Here is a 15,995-nt window from a genome sequence, read left to right on the forward strand (position 1 = left end):
ACCAGCATGTTTTCATCTTGCAAATCTGAAAAGCTATACCCGTTAAACAATAACTCCCCACTTCCCTCTTCCTCCAGCCCTGGTAACCACCATTTTACTTTCTGTTTCTGTGATCCGACTGTTCCAGATACCTCGTGTAAGTGGAAGCATACAGCGTTTGTCTTTTGGGGACCGGTCTATGTCACGGAGCAGAATGTCCTCCAGATTCATCCATGTTGTAGCATGTGACAGAATTTCCTTCTGTTTTATGGTTGAATAATATTCTGTTGCACGTATACACCACATTTTGTTCATTCATCCATCCACGGACATTTGTGTTACTTCCACATCTTGGCTGTTGTGAATACTTGCTGTGAACAGGGTGTACAGATACCTCTTTGAGACCCTGCTTTCAATTCTTTCTCATAGATGCCCTGAATAGGGACTGTTGAATCATATAGTGGCTCTGTTTTTAATGTTTTGAGGAAACGCTATCCTGTTTTCCATGGCGGCTATACCATTTTTCATTCCCACCAACAGCACATAAAGGTTCCATTTTTCTCCACATCCTTGCTAACACTTACTATTTCCTGTTTTTTTTTTATACTAGTCATTCTAATGAATATGAAGTGATACCTTATGATGATTTTGATTTGCATTTCTCTAATGATTAATCATGTTGAGCATCATTTTAATGTGCTTGTTGGTCATGTGTGTATTATCCTTGGAGAAAGGTCTGTTCAAGTCATTTGCCCATTTTTAGTTGGGTTATTTGTTTGTTACTGAGTTGTAGGAGTTCTTCATATATTGTGCATATTAGCCCTGTATCTAATATGTAAATATAAAAATCTAAATCGTAATTGGCAAAAGTCTTCTCCCATTCCATAGGTTGCCCTTGCACTCTATTCATTGCGTCCTTTGATGTACAGAAGTTTTTAAGTTTAATGTAATCGCATTTGTCTGTTTTTGCTTTTGTTGCCTGTGCTGTTGGTTTCATATCTAAGAAATCATTGTCAAATCCAGTGTCCTGAATCTCCCTCCCTGTAGTTTCTTTTTTTCTTTTTTTTTTTAAGTTTATCTGTTTTGAGAGAGAGAGAGAGAGTGCACATGTGCGTGTGTGTGTGTGTGGGGGGGTGCTGGGACAGAGAGAGAGGGAGAAAGAATCCCAAGGAGGCTCTGTGCTGTCAGCGTGGAGCCTGACATGGGGCTTGATCTCACAACCTTGAGATCACGACCTGAGCTGAAATCAAGAGTCAGACACTCAACCGACTGAGCCACTCAGGTGCCCTCTTATAATTTCTTTTAAGAGCTTTGTAGTCAGGGGTCACCTGGGTGGCTCAGTCAGTTGAGCATCCAACTTCGACTCAGGTTATGATCTTGCTGTTCATGGGTTTGAGCCCCATGTCAGGCTCTGTGCTGACAGCTTAGAGCCTGAAGCCAGCTTCAGATTCTGTGTCTCCCTCTCTCTCTCTGCCCCTCCCCTGCTTGTGCTCTGTCTCTCTCTCAAAAATAAATAAATAAATAAATAAATAAATAAATAAATAATAAATGTTGTTTTAAAAAAAAGAGCTTTTTTAAAAAAAATGTTTATTTTTGAGACAGAGCACGAGTGGGGGAGGGGCAGAAAGAGAGGGAGACACAGAATCCAAAGCAGGCTCCAGGCTCTGAGCTGTCAGCACAGAGCCTGACACGGGGCTGGAACTCACAAGCAATAAGATCATGACTCGAGCTGAAGATGGATGCTTAACCGCTTAACTGACTGAGCCACCCAGGTGCCCCTAAAAAAAAGAGCTTTGTGGTTGGATCTTAAATGTAAGGTCTTAGTCATTTAAAATTCATTTTTGTATATGGTGTGATACAAGGATCCAACTTCAGTCTTTTGCATGTGTATATCCAGTTTCCCTAGCACCATTTATTGAAGAGACTCTCCTTTCCCCTTTGAGTAGCCTTAGAACCCTTGTTGAAAATCATTTGACCACATATGTGAGGGTTCATTTCAGTAGTTTGCTGTCTTATTTCATTGGTCTGTATGTCTGTCTTTATGCCAGTGCCACGCTGTTTTGATTACTGTAGTTTTATAAAATGTTTTCAAATCATTAAGTGTGAGACCTCCAACTCTGGTTTTCTTTTTCAAGATTATTTGGCTGTTTGATCTTTTTTGAGGTTGTTTGGCTGTTGGGGTGCCTTTGAGATCCAATACGAATTTTAGGATGGAGTTTTCTATTTCTGCCAAGAAAAAAAAAATGCCATTGGAATTTTGATAGGGATTGTTTGAATCTGTAGATCACTCTGGGAAGTATTGCTATCTTAACAGTGTTAAGTCTTCCAAGCCACAAACACTGCCTTTTCCGTTTAGATGTGTTTCTCCTCTAGTTTCTTTCAGCAATGTTTTATAGTTTTCAGGGTACAGGTTTTACACCTCCTTGATTAGGTTTATTCTTTATTGTATTCTTTTGGATGCTATTGTAAGTGGAAATATTTTCTTTCTTTTTTAATTTTTTTAATGTTTATTTTTGAGAGAGAATGCACACGCGTGCAAAGTGGGAGAGGGGCAGAGAGAGAGGAGGACAGAAAATCCAAAGCAGGCTCTGGGCTGTCAGCACAGAGCCCGATATGGGGCTCAAACTCACTGACCAAGAGATCATGACCTGAGCTGAAGTCAGACACTTAACTGACTGAGCCAGCCAGGTGCCCCAGCTGTGTGCTTTTCATATATGACCCTTCTTAGGTAGTTTCCTTCTGTTTCCAGTTTGTTGAAGTTTTTATCATGAAAGATGTTTGAATCTTGCCTGATGTTTTTTCTGTATCTGTTGAGATGCTCATGTGATTTTCATCCTTAATTCTGTTGATGTGGTATATTACACTGATCAGTTTTCATATGTTGAACCATCCTTGCATTTCAGCAATAGACACCATATGGTCATGATCCTTATAATGTGCTGTTGAATTCAGCCTGCCCCCGGATTATTTTGATTCTTCTTAAAGCAAAAACAGACGTAGGCAGTAAGCTAACAAATAAACATATGATATAATGGCAGATACTGATGGGTATTTATTAAGAAGAAAAGTAAAACAGGGCAGGTCAAGAATGGTAGGAATAAGGGCGCATGGCTGGCTCCGTCGGTAGAGCATGCGGCTCTTGATCTCAAGGTTGTGAGTTCAAGCGCCATGTTGGGTGTAGAACTTACTTTACAAAAAAGTAGTGGCGGGAGTAGAGTGAAGCTGGGGTTGTTTAGATTGGAGATTTGAAAAGCCCTCTGAGGAAGTGTCATTGGAGAAAGTGAGGGAAGAACCTGCAGGCACGGGGGACAAGCAATGGTGGGACTTAGAGTTTCTGAGAAATAGCTGGGAAAGAGGGTGTGAGAGTGGGAACAGGAGATTGTGACAGAGGGTGGAGAGGCTCAGGATGTCCACAGTGGAGGAGAGCACATAAATCCCATCTCCTGAGCCTTAGTGTGAACAGCTCCTTATATGGCTTTTATTACTCATTACAGATTTCCTCCTTTTTATTTCCTTTCCCTTGGCTGTCTATTTCTAGAAAGAATGTGCTTGCTTTGTTAACCAAAGAACAGGGCCTGAATTTTATCCCAGATTTCCTCTGAAGAAGGGTGAAATAGAGTGGGTGGAGTCTCAGGGTTGAGCCAAGAATCCATTGTGATGTCTGATGCGATTTGGGGAAAAAAATAATTGTTTCAAAAATAATATATTATGGAGTGTGACCTTATGTATTTTATAATTAGAATATGCGCCTAATATTTTAAATTTAGTAGGAAATGGATTGCTTAAGTTCAGACCAATTTTTTTTAATGTTTTTAAATTTATTTTTGAGAGAGAGAGAGCACAAGCAGGGGAAGGGCAGAGAGAGAGAGAGAGAGAGAGAGAGAGAGAGAGAGAGGTAGACATAGAATCTGAAGCAGGCTCCAGGTTCTGAGCTGTCAGTACAGCCTGACGTGGGGCTCGAACCCACGAACTGCGAGATCATGACCTGTGCCAAAGTCGGATGCTCAACCGACTGAGCCACCCAGGCACCCCAAAGTTCGTAACAGCTTTTAACTGGCAGCATGATCTATAGTGCAGCACTTACCTCCTTCTTCTAAACACTTGTGTTGGAATGTTTTACATTCCCATGAAACAGTTTTCCCAAATTGGTCTTTTTGGAGGAAGCGTAAACTGTCACGCTCTTGTGGTAATACACGGTAAACAACACCCTGGAACTTGTGGATGTTTGTTATTTTCCTTGATAAAGTAAGGAACGTTGGTACAAGTATGTTAAACGTCATAAAGAATGTAGAGGAGTAGTCTGCTTTGTCTCCAAATAGAGTGTTATTTACCGTCTACCCCAGTGTTCAATATCTATTTGCCTCGCTAGGTTTTTAATCTATTTTTTAAAAATTCCTGAATCCAGACAATTTGACTTTCCACTGGTAAAATATTTACTTGTTGTATCAGGCAGGGTGCTAAACTTAGACATGAAGAGTACGGAGTTAAATTTAAAATTTGTCGAAAGTATTCATCATGATGCAGTCTATTTAATGTCTTGGCAACGCCTCTTGCTCTTCTCATTTAACATGTTAGGAGACAGACTGGCAGCAGTTGTAAATTGAAACCTGGTTGTATGCAGAGTAAGCCCGGCAGGGGTATGAAGGAAAATGGAGAAAATTTGAAAGCGTCACTCTGTATGTGTTTGTGTATTAAATTAAAGTGTGACACATTTGCTTAAAATAGAATTTTATATCCTGTTTATCAAGGCTGTTATAACTTCACGGTAGATCCGAAGACTGAAACTGGTTTCAAATGTTGTCTTGTGGAATAACCAAATTCGTCTCTTAACAGTGTTGTCATGATGTCACGCGATGTATAATAAGCACGTTTTACAATGTGTTTGAGTCATTTGTCCCCAGTAGACCTGAAATTTATTACTCAGAGGAGAAGCATGCATTTACAGTATATTCTTAGCTGCTCTTTTCTATCACTCAGCTGTCAAGGCCTATGGAATCTAAAATAGAACCTGACCAATGGGAGACCATCTACCCCTTGTTTACAGGAGGATTCGGAGGTGGACAGTTTTATCATGCACTGCAGTGTCTGGGTTGCAGTGTTGAGGCAGGATGTAGAGTGCTGTGCAGGTTCTCCAGCAGAGTCCCTGAAAGGGACAGCTTTGAAAGACAGCGTCTAAACAATAAGAAACAGGAGGAGTTACGGTACCTGACTCCGGCCGCTCGCAATCAAGTGCTGTTCAGCAAGGAAGATAATTTTCAAGCGGTATGAAGGCGGAGAAGGATCCCGAAGACGAAGAAAATATCGTTAGAGATCCAAGCTAAGTGTAGCACAGCATGAAGATTGTAGAGCAGGAAGATTTGTAAAGCGAGGGACGGATTCACTGGTTAGGAGTTTGTCTGAGGGCGTGCTTTGTGAGCTGCAGAGATTTGTAACCTAAGGCGAAGCCGTTTGCTGCTGGCGACAAGAAACTAAATCCTGTCTATGATGAACTGTTGGTTTTCTTGTGCTCCTAAGAACAGAGTAGGTATCCCTGTAGCGCAGTGTAACAAAAGATTCTTGGTTAGGCTCTCCAAACCGTATTTTTTTAAAGTGGACTACTGTTTTATTAATTTTGGTCTCCTTGTTTACTATCTTTCTGTTTGATTAGTAGGCTGGGGTTAATGATAGAAAACAAAAGTTCTTGTTTCTTTTTCTGGATTTAAGAAGCTCATAATAGAATCTTCGTAATTGAGCAGTGTTTCTGTTAACTGACAGTGGACCGAATGGAAACGGCACTTCGTGAAGTGGAACTGAAAAATCACATGAGAATATGAGACTTTGGTCATGTTTAACTATCTCCTAAAAAGCCTTACTTTAGGATTTTACAATTTTTTTCAGTGTTTTCAATAACTCTTTTCCCCAGCAGCAAGTTTAATTGGAAATAAAACAGATTGTTTTAGCTGCAAGCATAAACTAATCAATTTAGAGCCAGTATTTGTGTGTTAAACGTGACTTAATCCCTTAGGCATTTGAAAACACAGAGTCTCTTAAGCCTGCATCTACTACCACTCCCCAGTTGAGAGTCTGTAAACTGTTTGGTTTTAAAGCTAAAGAAGGGGGTGCCTAAAATGTAGTTTAGACCTTGAGCCAATAAACAGGGCGAGTCTCAGAGTTGACAATTTGTGCTTTTGAAGTTAGGCGGAAGTGGGCTCATCTCCAAATTTAACTGATTTAGAGGCAGCAATTCTGAAGTCTGTGTAGGTACTTGAACCGGATTCCATTGAAACATTTCACTTCAGGAGTGGGTTAAAAATTTAATGTGTTTATCTTTTTCTCCTATTCAAATTTCATATACAGTTTCACTTTCTTTAAGTATGTAAGGAAGACATTGCTTATTTAGCTAGAAGACTGGTGATTTTGTGTGGCCGTTTGAAGGAGATAGGTGATATTAAGTAATCATAATGATGAAACATTTAGAGGAAATGCTTCATATAAGAGATTCATTTTTTCTCCCTCAGGGATTTGTTATGGTATTTGTGGACACAGGAATTGTTTTGTAAGTTTAAGTGAAAAATAGGTACATCTTTCTTTGTTCTGGAAATAATACTGGGCTTAATACAGAATTTAGCAGTAAGTTTACTGTATAATATTTTAAAAGGCTAAAACCTTACTTGTTTAAATAATGTATGTTTTAGTTCTGGGTTCTACATTTCTGCCTACTAAGAAAAAAATCCAAGTTATTGGCCTTGGAATGTCTTGAATATATTTTCTCCAAGGCTGAAAATAACCTTGATACAATTAAGGTGTATATCATGTGATACATACTCCTATTTAAAAAATTTCCTTTAATCTTCCTCTTAAATATATGTACTGAGTTTTGTTAATATAAAAAAATCTTTTTTGTATGTTGAATGTAAAAAAGAAGGGAGAAAATGAAAGTCACCTGTAATCCTATTATTTTAGGATTTTAAAGTAGTCAATACTTTAGAGGCTTTTTTTTTTAAGTTTGTTCTACGTAGAAGTTTCTTTTTATTCTAATATGTAAGCTTAATGAATTGCTTTCTGTGTTGAGACAGAGACAGTGTACGTGTGTGTGTCTGTGTGTGTGTGTCTAATTTGCATTTATAAATATATTCCCAACAGTATCTTTTAAATAAGGTGGGAGGAGGGAGGTGTTTTAAAATGTGTACAGAATTCCACTGCATCTAAGGTCTTGGGAGATAGGTAACCAGAGCCAAATCTGAAAGTATGAGTTAGAGAGTAGGAGAAGGACACATGATTCTGGAAGTCATGAGAAGTCTTGGTTGGGTTTGGCCCCTTATGTTTTTCAATGTCCCTGGAGCCTTGACTTTTCTCATTTGTGAAATGGGGATGATGATTTTAGTTTATGGGGGTTGTTTGTGTAATTCATGCCTGGCACGGGGTACGTCTTCGGCAATTATTAATTCCCTTTCTTGGCTCTGAAGGCAAAGAAAACAGAACGTGAGAAACATGCCCTTTCTCAAAAGCGCCGTTTAAAATGCTTCTTGAATATCAGGTGTTTGGAGAAGCTCTTCTCGTGAAGTCGGCATAGCAGGGAGAAGGAAATGTGGGATGCGACTCGACATTGAGTGATACATTATGCAGTATTGTCTTCCCTCCTCTTCCTTCCTGCTTTAGAAAGTCTTGCTAATATAGTATATAGAGTAGGCCATGTTTACTTTTTTTTTCTTTTTGTAGCATGCAGCAGATTGGAATAAATATGATGACCGACTGATGAAAGCTGCAGAAAGGGGAGATGTAGAAAAAGTTTCCTCCATCCTTGCTAAAAAGGGCATCAATCCAGGCAAACTAGACGTGGAGGGCAGATCTGCGTAAGTATTACTGATGCTAACTCCCCCAAGGGGATTTGGGTATGCTCTTGGGACACAAGTGAAATTTGTGAATTGTGGCTATCAACTTATTAATTTAAAAAGCCTTGATCAAAAACCATGCTCTACAATCTTTCACACATTGCTTTTCAGACATCATAGACTAATAACTGTCCTCAATCTGAAAGATTTTCAAGCCAGACAGAGAACGCTAAAATACTGCCCAGTGGTCTGGTTGTTTAGGCTCTATGGCAAACCGTAGCCTGGGTTGTTTGGTGCATTTCTGTGTATCACCTTTTTCATATTCCTTATCCCGTTTGATCCTTGCAGCGGCCCTCTGAAAGCAGTAGGAGAAAGTCTACAGAGGTTAAATAACTTGGTCTAAACTCATGAAAAGTCACAGAGCTGGGATGTGAACCCAAGTTTTCTGTGTTGGAAGAGTTTTCTGTAATTACACGGACTTTTCCTCTCAACTCCCGATCTGTTTTTATATTCGGTAATCATTTTAAACAAGAATGTGTAGAACCGAAGAGGCAGAATAACTAGTGTGTCTTAGGGAGGCACAGGGGGTGATCCCACCCTTTGGCTTTGGGGTCCCCGAGAACGACTACTGGCTTGTTGACCTTCTTACCTTTCCTCCCGCCCCTCCCGAATCTTCTTCACTTGCCTTCCTGTTGAGGGTGGGAGCAGTTGGGTTAAAGGGCAGGTGTATGGTCCGGCACCATGCTCTATAATTATAGCAGTTAAAACCTCTGGGAAACCTTCCAAAGTTAGAGGTGAAAAGTCTCATTTCCTAAAATTCCTCTCAGTCTTTCATGAGTTTATTTAGAATATTATAACTGGAAACCAGATACTAAATATAGAAATGAATATTAGGAAGTGGATAGTGAAAGTTTGATATAGATCAATACGTTAGGATGCTTGTATATTTAAGTACAGGAAACATAGCAAAGCATGACTTAAAAATCAAGTTGGTTTTTAATACCAGTAAGGTTTGAAAAGTTCCAAGTTTTTAAATGCTGTCTCAGTTTTATCAAGTAGGCAGTCTGAGAGCTATGACAACATTAGTTATTTTGAGTCCTGCTCCTATTTTCACTAAATTTTAAGCTATTTTTAGGGCTCACAGTATAAACAGTAAAAATTTAACATCTAGAAGTGACTTGGTTTTTCGTGTTTCTTTTTTCCCAAATGCCAACATGTTAGAAGATACAGGAAATCTTTGGGATGAAAATCTTCAGTGAAACCTGATTTCTTCAGTTCTGCCTATCCATGCTTTGGATGTTTTGAATGAATGATTGCTTCAGTTTCTGTTAATGTCTTTTAAATCTGAGGTTCAGTTTGGAGTGAAGTTATTTGTATTGATGGTCAGAGTTATAAAAATCTGGTGTAATTTGATGAACTATGAACTTTAGTTTGTGAAATATGTGAGTAGTTCTAGTCTCTAAGGTTTTCACTGCAGGAAATAGAAGTCTTTTAGGATTCATGGGATAAAATATTTTCCTTTTGCTCCTTGCACACAAACTGTATTCTTCCTAAATTGCATACAAACTGTATTCTTCCTAAATTGCATACAAACTGTATGCTTCCAAAAGCATTTTGTGTATAGGACATGTTGCAAATATGCTTTCTGTATATTATGTAATTACAAAAGTGAGTTCGTTTTGAATGACTTGGTTTTTTTTTGTTTTTAATTTTGAAATTTAAGACCAAAGTAACCTGTGCTTCTTGACCTCAGTCCAGTTTCAGAAATGAAATATTTGAAGCCTAGCCATAGTCACTGCAAGGACTTGTTTTTTTCCTGTTCACCTCTCTCCTAGGGTTCAGCCCATTGCCAAAGCAAAATGGGACAGAGTCACCGGAAATCCCCACTGCCACTTGGAAAGTCAGATACCAATTCCTGTCCCTCTGTCCCCTAAGGCTGTCAGAAGTGACGTTTGTTTGGCTCCCAGCTGTTTTCTCTGGAATCAGTAAATGCTCCTTGCCAAAAAATGGCTTCAGATACCACCCTCGCCTCTCTGGGCCTCTCTCCTTCCCTGCATCCTGGTCTAGATGTTTTTCACTATCTTGTTAGCTTACTGATGCCCTCACACAGATGTCGTACGGTTTATGTGGTTTTTCCCATTGTCCCGTATTACCTGGGTTTCCTGTTGTGGAAACACAAATACAGGTCTTGTTTTTAAAAAGACAGCTTCTGGGACGCCTGGGTGGCTCAGTTGGTTAAGCCTCCAACTTGGGCTCAGGTCAAGATCTCACAATTTGTGAGTTCGAGCCCCATGTTGGGCTCTGTACTGACAGCTCAGAGCCTGGAGCCTGCTTTGGATTCTGTGTCTTTGGATTCTGTGTCTTTCTGCCCCTACCCTGCTCTGTCTCTCTGTCTCTCTCAAAAAATAAACACTGAAAAAAATAAATAAATAAATAAAGACAGCTTAAAGTTGATTTTTTTATATTGAAAAAGAGTATTTCTACAAACTAATTTTTCAGATTTCCTTTATGACTCTTTGTATACAAGTTAGTGATCGATATGTCTTCTTTCTGAAGTGTGCTATTTATAGCACATCTGCATTAATAATGCATTGTAGATTTGTTGTGAATTCTGCCCTTTGGTACATCATCAGTGTAATGTTGATCTGTTTTTCCTTTTTTTTTTTTTTTTAAGTTTATTTATTTATTTTGAGAGAGAGAGAGAAAGAGAGAGAGCGAGTGAGCAGGGGAGAGAGAGAGAGAGAGGGAGAGAGAGAATCCCAAACAGGCAGAGCCCAACACAGGCCTCGGAAACTCATGAACCATGAGATCATGACCTGAGCCAGGATGAAGAGTTGGACGCTTAACCGACTGAGCCACCCAGGCGCCCCAGTTGATTTATTTTGAAGAAAGAAGTCTTCCAAATTTTTGAGCTAAGAAAGGAAAACAAACAAAAAAAATGTTCCCTCCAAGATTGTTGGGAGACTAAAAATGTTTGCTTGAAGGAAATTACCGTTCCTCAAAAGGTTCTAATGGTGCATTGCACGGTATAATTCCCTACTTTGGTATTGAAAAGAGATTTATAATCTTACAGATTTATAGTGGAATTTAATTCCGCTGTAAGGAGAACTTATCTGATTCCTGTGAACACCGTATTCCTTTAATCAGAAATATCTCTGTCTCTCGAATTCAAATTGTACACAAACCTCCTTTATTTTACTTTCTAGTGCTTGGTGTCTGGTTTGCATTTACATCCATCGTAATAATACTAGTCGAGACACATGATGGAGTGTTGTAATATCTGGAAGTGAATTTGCAACCTATCTCCAGATTTTGTCTCTGAGCATTTATTTTTTTTTTAAGTTTGTTTATTTAAGAGAGAGACAGCATGAGTGGGGAAGGGGCAGAGAGCGAGAGTGAGAGCGAGCGAGAGAGACAGAGAGAGAGAATCCCCAAAGTGCAGAGCCTAATACAGGGCTCGAACTCGTGAACTGTGAGATCATGACCTGAGCTGAAATCAAGAGTTGGTTGCTTAACCAACCGAGCCACCCAAGCGCGACTCCAGGCATTTAATTATTCAAATATTTGAGGGCCTGTCATCTGTCTGGTACTTAAATTGGTCTGGGGAATGTACTAGGAAGCAAAACAGACAAAAATCCCTGCTTTTGTTGAGTTTATACTTGAGTAGGAGGAGAGTGACAGATTATAAAGAAAGACTGTAAAGAAAATAAATCTTGAATTTGTGTATTCGATAATATGTAGTTCTCCCTAGAATAAAGGCAAGGATTGGGGAAGTAGGCATACTAAGGCTTCAGGGAATGGGGAATCATAGACTTTTAGATGACGTGATTATGGAAGACCCCTTTTGAGAGCGTGTTCAGAGTTTGTCTGTATCCAGGCACCTGGCAGAGAGCTTACACATCCTTATCTCCTGGCATCTTCACAGTGGTTATTGTCCTTATTTAGGGTTCAGTTCTATGTTGACCCGGTTTCAAAATCCTTTGCTAGCAAGCCCTATTGTGTTTACCTGCCAGTTTGGATTTGGTGGAGTATAGTCAATCAGTCGCTGTCTGTTCTTACTGTGGCCCAAAGATTTTTGTACAGGTTGGTTGGTTAATAAAGTGTTAGATGATCAAAGAAACAATGGGATATTTTCCACTGTATCTGGAATACTTGATGATCTAAAGTAAGTTTTTAAAGCAGCCTTTACTTGCCTTATTAGGAAGCTTGTGCCGTTATGCCTGTTTGTGTGAAACTTTGCCCAGTCATACAGGTCTGTGAACAAAAGGAAGAATGGGTGGTAGTTGTTGGTACTTTTGGGGAAGATGACTTTTAGGCTTTCCAAGCGTTGCTTATTTTGTTGTCCTGAAGGCTTTTCTCTGCAAGGTTTAATTTGATAATTCTAAAGAGAAGGATTAAGCGTTTTGATTGTCTTTGGCCTTAGCATTCTGCGATAACTTGAGTTGTCTTGGCAGTTTCAGTATGTTTGAAACTAAGCAAAATAATCTGATAGAAAATTTTCCATGCATCTATCAGACTTCTAGCACCAGTGCCTTTGCTACTGAAAAATAAACTGTAGAGTTAGCGGTATTATTGTATACATTTTCTATTATTAAGACTCTTGAACATTGGAATATTCCATTGGTTCTAAGGAGCTATTTCTAGGACGTTTTGGCTCCTTATGTAAATTTGGGTTAAAATTAGTTTTTCAGTAATAAGTGATAGGTTTCTTTTTCTGACATAAAATATATAGGTGTTTTAACGTAGCCTTTAAAACGTGTATGTGTGTGTGTGTGTGTGTGTGTGTGTGTGTGTGTGTGTTGAATAAAAGGTGACGTTGATGTAACATTTAAGTTGACATTTAGTAGTTTCTGTGCATAACAGATATTTTCTTTTTGTTTAGCTTCCATGTTGTGGCCTCAAAAGGGAATCTTGAATGTTTGAATGCCATCCTTATCCATGGAGTTGATATTACAACCACTGACACTGCAGGTGGGTTTGCTTCCATAGTCAGTTGTGCAACAAAAAGAGAGGACAAGCCTTGTCCACTGCTGATGTCCTTAATCAGACCCGAACGTGACTTAAAAAGAGAAGTCCTTAATTTTCTCTTTTTAAATAGTTAAGAAAAAGTTTACTTCTGAGGTATCGTCGATGGGAAGAGGTGAAGTACAGGGAAGTGCGGAGACAGGGTTGCTGAACTGAAGTCAAGTGCTGGTCTTGGTAGTGTTCCCGAATCCTAAAATTTCAGGTTTTGAAGGACCTTTAGGGGCCATTTAGATTCTACTCCTGTCGCCTCGAGTATATGAATTCTTGCTGTCATGCGGTGGTTCAGCGTTGGGTTGAACATTTCTCGTGACGGGGAACTAACGGCCTCATGACAACAACAGCGTTACCACTAATGATCATAACAAGGAGAGCTGCCACTCACATCACCTGCTACTCTGCTGAGCACACGAACACGTGCCAGCTCATTCTGTCCTCACACCATCCCAGGGAGGCTGTGAGGCACTGAGCCATTCACTGACTTGCCCAGGGTCCTTCAATGGATGAGCTGTGACCGGAGTCTGCTTTTCACCATTATGCCATGCAAGGAAGCCTGCGCTGTATTTGGTTAGCTACATTTAGAAAAAAAAATTTTTTGTAGACAGTTTGAAGTCTGGTTCTTTCTGTGCCTTCTGCTTACATGTAGTCGTACCCATGTCTGTCTTTCAAACTCGTACAGCCTAAGTTTGTCTGCACATCACAGGATAGACCTTTAAGCATGTGAAGATAGCCATTGTCTTTCTTCGATGCGCACGCTAGTTTTCTCAGGATGACCGCTCTCCGTTCTCTCGACAGCTTATTTCTCTGCAGATCTACTTCATTATTCAATAAATATAGGAGGTGACCTAGAACAGAGAATTTCCATAACAACTTTCATATTTTATCCTGTGGTTCCGTGTATAGACAAATAAATACATTACAGTTAAACCAGCATCGTGTTTAGAAATGGAAGGGAGGCAGAGGGATAGAGAGATCTCAGTAAGTTAGTGAGGAAGATCTTCACCTAAAGATGTGTCAGCTTCTAAATCGAAGAACAAACTCTATTTATCTGCCACCTCTGAACGAACAGAAGAATATGTTAATTATTTGCAAAAGCATTCCATTGGTGTGGAGGAATATTTAGCTTTAGAAATTTCAGACTAACCGTGTATCTCTTTAGAACTCTTTAGACTTTATTTAGATATTGTGCTGATTCTCATTCAAACAAGCATCTTTCTTATGTATTGTCTGTGTTCTTTCCGCTCTGGGTATTTTTGCCTAGTGGCCGATCTAGTGACTTTTGCCCTCCCGCCTTCAGAGAAGATAGGTTCAGATGCTTTCCCAGGCTCAGCAGACATCATCTCATGTGCAGCATTCCAGCCTACTCTGCTTCAACTCTTTGTCTTTTGTTTTTGCTGTTGTCCAGTTATACTTTTATTTACTTTGGTTTAGTATTTTTCTCCATCGAGCTGTCCTGTCCTCAGGGCAAGGACCTTGTCTCATTTGCTGTCACATTGTCAGTTGTAGTCCAGATGTGGATATTGGATAACAATTCAATTAAAAAATGGCATGTATTTTATCTTAACTCCTTGATTTGTTACCAGTACAAACGTAAGTGAAAGATAACCAGATTTCAAGTTAGTGTGGTTTGGGTTTTGAGGTATTTGTGACCCAGGTCTTACCGGGTAGGCATTCATAGTGTCATTCATAGTGTTGGGTGTAATTCATAGTGTTGTGCTTTAGATTTTGATGTTTCCTTAATTTCTTTACTCTGTCCTCTCAAGTGGCTGGATTTGGCTAAGGAAATACCTACCTGACATTTTTATCTGGTCAAGTTTCTATGGCAGTTTGTTGAGTACCAGGGACTGTCACCACTGTGCCTTCCCCCACCGTCCCACTCCATACTCTCTCTTACTTTCCATGTAAATGTGACAGTTTTTCTTGTCAATTTTCGCAGTGTAAAAGCTCTAGGAAACTTGTCCATGAACAGTAACAAATTGAAATTTGAAACCATCACATCTGTCTTATTTGTAATTCGGGGATGTTTAGGTATGGATGAGTATGTTGTACCTGTACCCGTTTAAAGACCCGGACTCACTGCTAATTTGTTCTGGATCAGTATTCAGAGTTAATCTTTCAGATGATAATTTCCTTTAAAATTGCACATTAAAAAAAAAAATTTGTGTATCTGAGAGAGAGAAGGAGAGAGAGAGCAGGAGGGGCAGAGAGAAAGAATCCCAAGCAGGCTCCACGCTGCTAGCGCAGAGCCCGATGTGGGGCTTGATCTCCCAAACCGCGAGATCATGACCTGAGATCACAAGTCGGACACTTAGCCAGCTGAGCCACCAGGCACCGCTAAATTTTCACATTTAATACACATTATATTTGAACAAGTTGTCTTATTTTCAGAGACACAGTCCTAATGAACTTTGAATTTTAGTTGAAAATTAGTTTCTTTGATTTAGGTCTCTTAACTTCTTGCACTTTAGTGTCCACACTGCCTGTCTGGAATTATTATGAGAAATCTAGGTATGTTTCTCACTCTCCTGTCCCCATTCTCTTTTTCTCTTTCTCTTCCTCTCCCTCCCTCCCTTCTTCCCTGTGCCGACTTAACTCTCTCTGTCTCAGGCACTACTGTGGATATTGGAGATACAGTGATGACTATGGCAAAGTTCTTGCTCTTTATGGATTTATATGTTTAATTTTTCTTACCCCCTTCATTGTGTTGGTGTGTATAGTATCTCTTATTAAAATATCGACCTGAGTGAAAGCGTGCTGATAAGTTAAGTGTCCTGTCAACTAATGTTGGAAAAATGAGTCCCATTTCTTTGGAAAATTCACGCGTGAAGGAAATAACCCTTCATGGATGTCTTTAATTATTTCTTTTCTAGGAAGAAATGCTCTTCACCTGGCTGCAAAGTATGGGCATGCATTGTGTCTACAAAAACTTCTACAGGTAGGAAAAGTGGTTAATACTTCAGCTTTATTATTTTGACTACAAATAATAGACGTGTTTTCAATGTGTTTTGGGAATTTGAGATCAAAGAAAATAGTGGGCTAATTTTGACTTATGTAATATCTTTCCCATCGTTTGTGAAAGAATGTGAACAATAAAGAGCAGAAACTCTGAGGGAAGTGAATCGCATAACTCGGTGTATTAAAAATAAATAACAAAGGCTTGACCTTCCTGTTGACATTAGCTGG

At 39.4% G+C, this 15,995-nt stretch overlaps 1 protein-coding gene across 2 annotated transcripts in view; it reads left to right on the top strand.

Moving 5' to 3' along the window:
- The window catches only part of UACA (uveal autoantigen with coiled-coil domains and ankyrin repeats), a 95,988-nt gene that overhangs the window by 43,343 nt on the left and 36,650 nt on the right, over positions 1-15,995 (top strand). The window contains exons 1-4 of one of the 2 annotated variants that reach the window (XM_047074435.1): positions 5,461-5,499; positions 7,678-7,811; positions 12,673-12,761; positions 15,683-15,747. In XM_047074435.1, the coding sequence (XP_046930391.1) occupies positions 5,461-5,499; positions 7,678-7,811; positions 12,673-12,761; positions 15,683-15,747 (327 nt within the window). Of the gene's footprint in view, positions 1-5,460; positions 5,500-7,677; positions 7,812-12,672; positions 12,762-15,682; positions 15,748-15,995 lie in introns of those variants that run through there. The other variant, XM_047074434.1, reaches the window with a different exon arrangement.

This window comes from Lynx rufus, unplaced genomic scaffold (assembly GCF_022079265.1).
Source record: "Lynx rufus isolate CCGP_SWC_20201006 ecotype Redwood Valley unplaced genomic scaffold, mLynRuf1.p SCAF_13, whole genome shotgun sequence".
NCBI classification, from domain to species: Eukaryota; Metazoa; Chordata; class Mammalia; order Carnivora; family Felidae; genus Lynx; species Lynx rufus.